Source organism: Adiantum capillus-veneris, chromosome 6 (genome assembly GCF_014529385.1).
Source record: "Adiantum capillus-veneris isolate H3 chromosome 6, ASM1452938v2, whole genome shotgun sequence".
NCBI classification, from domain to species: Eukaryota; Viridiplantae; Streptophyta; class Polypodiopsida; order Polypodiales; family Pteridaceae; genus Adiantum; species Adiantum capillus-veneris.
Window position 1 is genome coordinate 44,094,780 of NC_140936.1, and position 5,926 is coordinate 44,100,705.

At 39.6% G+C, this 5,926-nt stretch overlaps 1 protein-coding gene across 1 annotated transcript; it reads right to left on the reverse strand.

The window, feature by feature from the left end:
* Positions 1 to 2,142: 2,142 nt before the first annotated feature.
* Positions 2,143 to 4,885, reverse strand: LOC147455430 (uncharacterized). Its single transcript, XM_086514208.1, has 2 exons — positions 2,726 to 4,885; positions 2,143 to 2,642 (listed from the first exon to the last, which is right to left on the reverse strand). The coding sequence occupies exon 1, from the start codon at positions 4,652 to 4,654 to the stop codon at positions 3,146 to 3,148; it is 1,509 nt and encodes a 502-aa protein (XP_086370334.1). The 5' UTR covers positions 4,655 to 4,885; the 3' UTR covers positions 2,143 to 2,642; positions 2,726 to 3,145.
* Positions 4,886 to 5,926: the final 1,041 nt, after the last annotated feature.

Below are 5,926 nucleotides of genomic sequence, written 5' to 3' on the forward strand. Positions count from 1 at the left end.
ATCAATCTTGCTTTTAGCTCAATAATGGTTAATTCATAGGCAATTCTAAAAAGACTTCATTATTAAGACCATAGTTCTCGATGGTGTACCTGGAACCGTGCAAAGCAGGCTTGCCAACAAAGATAATAAATCCCAGTCCCAGTTACCCTATTGCAATGAACAACTTCAACCTTTCATAGATTACTCAAGGACCTCTCTTCTTCGGCAAGAAAGAGAAACCTTAGCTCTAATACCAACGTCAGTGTAATCAGTGTGGAAGTAATCAATGAAAAAAAAATTATTAAGAGAATTATTTACAAGAAAATTGTAGGTAGTGCAGGCGTGATTTCATAGCATCCTTTACACATTGGAACATCAAATCATGAAACATAACTTGAAGCGGAAAAGTGGGGGTCCGATAGTTAAGGAATTCTACGGAAGCTCAACTTAATCGCCACAGATAGTTAAGCAATGCTACAGAAGCTCAACTTAATCGTTCTTCATGGCATCCACATAGAGAGCAAGATACTTTGGGTTTCTTTAAGTAAGAGGCTGAAAAAATCATAAGGTCAATGTATGATAAGAAAAAAGGTGATCATGTGTTTCACATGTAAGTGTTTCTAAACTTTGTGCTTAATTTATGGATTGAAATTTCATAACCATGAGAATAAGGTTACATGTTACTTTAAGATTGTGATGATGTGTTGGTGTTTTTAAACATTGTTGATTCTTATTGTTCTTGGTTTTTAAGAATCATCTTCAAGGTGTACCTTTTTGGCTAAGCAGTGGACACAACTCTTGACTTAGCACTTGATTGTCTCCCATGTGTAACCATTGATCCACTTGAGAAAGTGGCCTAAGGAGGAGACTTGAGGTGGACGTGACTAGAAGCCTCATCCCGTATGACAACTAATGATGCCTCTCCTCTTGTATGACATTGTTTTTTTTGCTTTCTAATTATACTTTGGCTTATTGGATGCTATCTATCAATGGACATGATATTTCATTTTAGTTAGTTGGCTTTTATTAAGGTTATGGTATAATTAGATTTTTAATGTCGTGGATTTCTTTTGACCTTTTGTTTTGGGTTGCATGAAAGAGCAATGTCATCTTATGTCGAAGCAATGGCAAGGCCGATGGCATGTGATGTGTTATGATTCTTACGTGGAGGATCAACATGCAAACATAATGTGTTCAATCTAGCTAATCACATTTTTGGAATGTAAAGGGACTGTGCATTCATCATGTTTTGCAATATAATAAGGCTATGTATTTATTGAAAGTTTTACATGGTATTTTTGTGGTAATATTCGTAAGCATTCATTTTGTTTTGAGGCTTCATTTTATTACTAGCTTAAGTAAAGGTTTGTGTGAGTATTCATTGCTTCGATGGATTTTGCATGGAATGATGATGCACCTATATCATCTCTCTCTCTCTCTCTCTCTCTCTATATATATATATATATATAGTGAGATCTCTAAGATGGTGCTACTCTCCCCCCCTCTCTAGCTCTCTCCAAATGGTCAATGGATTAAAATTTGAACAAAATGCTTGCATTGAATTGGAACTCTCTCTCTCTCTCTCTGTCTTGAGCATGGACAGGGATGTTCGTCAAGACGAAAACTCAACTTCATTGTTTTCAATGCCAACATCACCTCGTGCCATTTGCATCTACTTCATGACTTCACTCCCACCATTCATTACTTTTTGTTGGAATTCCATAGAGGCTATTCATGTTTGCGGTGAGTTAATGGGCTGGTACTTTTGTGCAACGAGTTGTGAACCCCACAAACTTCCCAAGAAACTTGCTCACCATCTGCTCTTGCTCCTTGCCCCAAGGTAGCCCAGTCCCCCTCGTTGCAAGTTTCACACAAATGCACCTTTATAATGCATCACCTTATTTCCAAAAGGAGTAGAAAAAGAGCACCTATTGAAATTCATGGAAATCATGAGTGACAAAACTATTTATCAACCATTTACAAAAGAAATTTAAAGTGAATATAAAATATCAAGAAACATGTTCCCGAATCCTATTGTTTGTTTGCAAAATTGGTATACATTGCAACAAGATTGATTTTGCTGCTTCTAGCAGATAAAGATGAATGCCAAGACTTGAGATCATACATTCAACATAGACAAAAGGTTCTTATGGCCATACTTGCTTAGTGAAAACAACTTGGTAACTGTTGTATTTCTAACTCAAAGCCATCAAGGATACCTCTCTCCGACGACCTAATCAAGGAAAACAGTTTTGAGGAACATCCCAAAAGTCATCATCTTATAGCAATCTCATTCCTTATGTCTCTTATTATTTATGATGTTCTTCACAAATAAAAAGTGGTGTAGATGGATAGAGGAGATAGGGATATCTAGAAAGGGTCCGCATAAGACCAGTCTAATTATAGCAAACAGCTCAAATGACACAAAAAAGGAGTCGTCTCAAAGACATTGGTCAGTTCATAAGTCTTGGATTTGTGCAAATTAAGCAGTGTATAATAGTGCTAATGCAATAGTACAGAGGCCATTTCCAGATACAGGTTTATACAAAGTCTGCAATCCACACATACGTTGATCATATACTCTGAGAAGGACCATGGTCTCTCACCAATACATAGGCTGGAAATACATCAGAAGAGCATCAACCATCCCATGAGAACAAGACCTGCAAAATATGCCAGCAAAAGATATCCAGTTCACATTGACAGATATTAACACCACTTCAACAGCATTCGGATAGTGCAATACCCATATCAAAGGTGCTTCTCATCAAGGTTCATAGCCTCAAGCCTCGACTGACAAGGCCAGTTTCTCCCATCCACCTCAGTCAGAGTAGCCACAACAGCTCTTGCAAATTCAAAGAATTCAAAAACAAAGTAGCGAGGACCTAACCATATATTAAACACAAATCCTGATGGTCTTCATTCATGGCCTTGAGAGAAATCATCTGCCAACCCCTGGCAAATGTCGCCTTGCTCTTTAGGATGGACATAGACTATAGTGATCCCCGTACCCCATTGCCTTTTATATACATTCCTCTCTCTCTCTCTCTCTCTCTCTCTCTCTCTCTCTCTCTCTCTCTGATCTATATGTCTGTGTGTGTGTGTGTGTGTGTGTGTGTGTGTGTGTGTGTAAAGCCTTCAAAGGACTCTGCAAAGCATTACAAAATTATAATATAGTCACCAATGGCACGAAAGAATTCTCCTCGAAAATTCCTACATCGCGCACCTTTTCCCACTTTACAATGCCCTCCGCTACACAGATTTTCCCTCTCACAATGGTCCTCTTGAAGAACATTGCATCTCGATGGCTCACTACAACCTCCTCCTCTGGAGTGGCTTTTTCTCCTTCCTCTTCATCATATTGTGCCTCCTGATCCTTGCAAATCCTTGGAGTCATTATGGTGTTCTTGCACAATGCTATATCCTTTTGTCGCCTGATCTCCTCCCCCTCTTGTCTATCTACGGTTTTGTCACATTGGTTTTCTTCATCCTTGCATATCCTTTGATTCATTACCGTGCTCTCGCACAAAGTCGCATCCTTTTGGCTCCCAAAAAACTCCTCTTCTTTCTCCTCCTCTTGACTATCTTCATTTACATATTCATCGTCATCTTGGTCTTCTACGTCCACCTGGAACACCGCATAAAGTGAACCTCGAATAAAAAATATTTCATGCATTCTCTGAAAATGTTCACAGTACACACAAACCCAAGTTTTGTGCAAAGACGGGTTAAACCAAAGCATAAAATAGTCAACATTAGTCCACCAGACAATGTTGACATCAGTCTCTAAAGCAGGTTCAAAGCAATCGCCGTTCAAAAGGTGGACATTTGACATCTCTGTCCATCGCCATTCAGGATAAGGTATCTCGCTTTCAACCTTCCAAGAGTCCATGCAACCATCAAACACAAGAAGCTCCAACTTTGATTTGTACTCTAAAAATCTGTAGAGTTCCTCTTTGACTTGCGACCCAGACTCAGAGCTTCTCTTGAGAATCATCCTCAATTTATAGGCATTACCCACCTCCATCTCTTCGTATTGATCTGCCATCATGTCATAAATGAGTATCACTTCCTTTCTTTTTTTTCTCTTGATTGTTCTATCACTTGTCAAACCTCCAATGTAAAAACGAGGCACATAGATCTTGCCATTGAAGATGGTATTGACATTCAAACAATGAGGAACACGAAGTTTTCTCCAAGTCCAATCCCCGCAACCCAAATCCATTTTCAGCACAACTCTGGGCAGGCAGTCGGACCACACATAAACCATGCCATACTGTCCCAATAGATTTTTGGGAAACCCTCGAAGGAGGCCTTGCAAAGGGGGAAGTTTCCGCCATTGCCTCTTTTCAATCTCATAAATGTGGCTACCATGTCCAAACACGGTATAAGTCTCCCTCTGTTTATCATGATCAGTATGTTCTCTAGCAATAAAGAGCTGAGCATTCTCATCCGTGCGAATCAAGAAGAGGTCTTTGAGAAGAGGAAGCTGATACTTCCGTGTTTCGGCTGCAAGATCGGGCTGCATCTTGAGGCTATCGAGAGAGGCTCTCCAATGTTTGGAAATGGATCTGCAAACAGGGCGAGCATACCAGGGTAACCTTGGGACCACGTGCACAAGAACCAGCTCCTCTGGAAGCCTTGGAATGAGACCTCGCCTTTCTTCTGACTCCATATCCTGCGACGGCAGTGTACTCTCTCTCTCTCTCTCTCTTCCTCTGCTGTGTTAGACACATGATATTCTCGAGGGCGAGGGTGGGGTATACTACCTTCACCTCCAGAATTGGAGGATGGGTGTGAGTGTGGAATTAGATTGATTGTATGCACCTAACGATTATGACAAAATCTACAGAAGCTCTCTCTCTCTCTCTCTCTCTCTCTCTCTCTGCAGGGTGCTCTCTCTCGTTTAGGCTTTTTACTCACTGAATACATGCCTTTTTGTCTAATTTGGGGTTGGGAAGGCATGCGTTACACACTAAACTTCATCGTTTTTGAAACGTTGGTAAAGGTCATGCAGCTGCGGAAGTGTATCGGTTTGGCGTTTGAAGTTAGCTGCGTTGGCACACGATCAATCCCCATGCGAGCTTGGGCAAGGGGTAGAGACTGTCCAAGAAGTTGTCCTCCGCTCGTTTTGCGCAAGGAATCAAAATTGTGTTCACCCAAACATAAAGTGACTATAATTCATAAAGAGCTCTTTAAACAATATAAATAAACTTGGTATCCTTTTTCATATTCGGTACACTAGCTTTGATTTGCCACTTATCACCTGTAAAAAATATAGATTTATCATTTTCATTACATTCGTCTCTGTCAGAAAAGCAAATGTCCTCAATTCGCTAAGTTAAGATTCTACGAATCATACTTGTCAAAAACTTTAAAAAATGATCCACATACTACATATTCTAGTGTCCCATACTACGAGAATAAGCAATATATGTCAGGTGGTGATGTATCGGGATATCATTAGTCACAATCATCCTTCAATAATTAATTCTATAAATTTCAAATCTAATTCCATAAATAGTGCTGACAACAAATCATCATAAACCAAATCCAAATCCAACTCCAACTCCAAATCGCTTCTATATATCAGGGTTAACAAAATCATACTAGGGACAATGGTGGCCAACCATTGTAACATGATTTTGTAGTCGTTGTTGCGTAAATCGTTGAATCGACACCAATTGGACGTACTACGTAAATCAATGAATATATACTTGTGCTGCCTAAACCGTCAAATCTGCATTGATATTGTTTAAACTAGTGAATATGTTGTTTGTTGGTGTGTTGCTTAAATCAATGAATTTGCACTCGCGATGTTTAAATCGGCATATCTGCACATTTAATTTGGTAGTGCTTAAATCGAAAATCTGCACCAAGATGAGAATTTACACACTGGCTAAACTGGTGAATCTGCGTAGTGGTGACCAATGGACTAAGAAAGGCA

Bases quoted from the DNA above. Each gene is read 5' to 3' on its own strand.
- LOC147455430 (XM_086514208.1), bottom strand. From the start codon at position 4,654: ATGGAGTCAGAAGAAAGGCGAGGTCTCATTCCAAGGCTTCCAGAGGAG.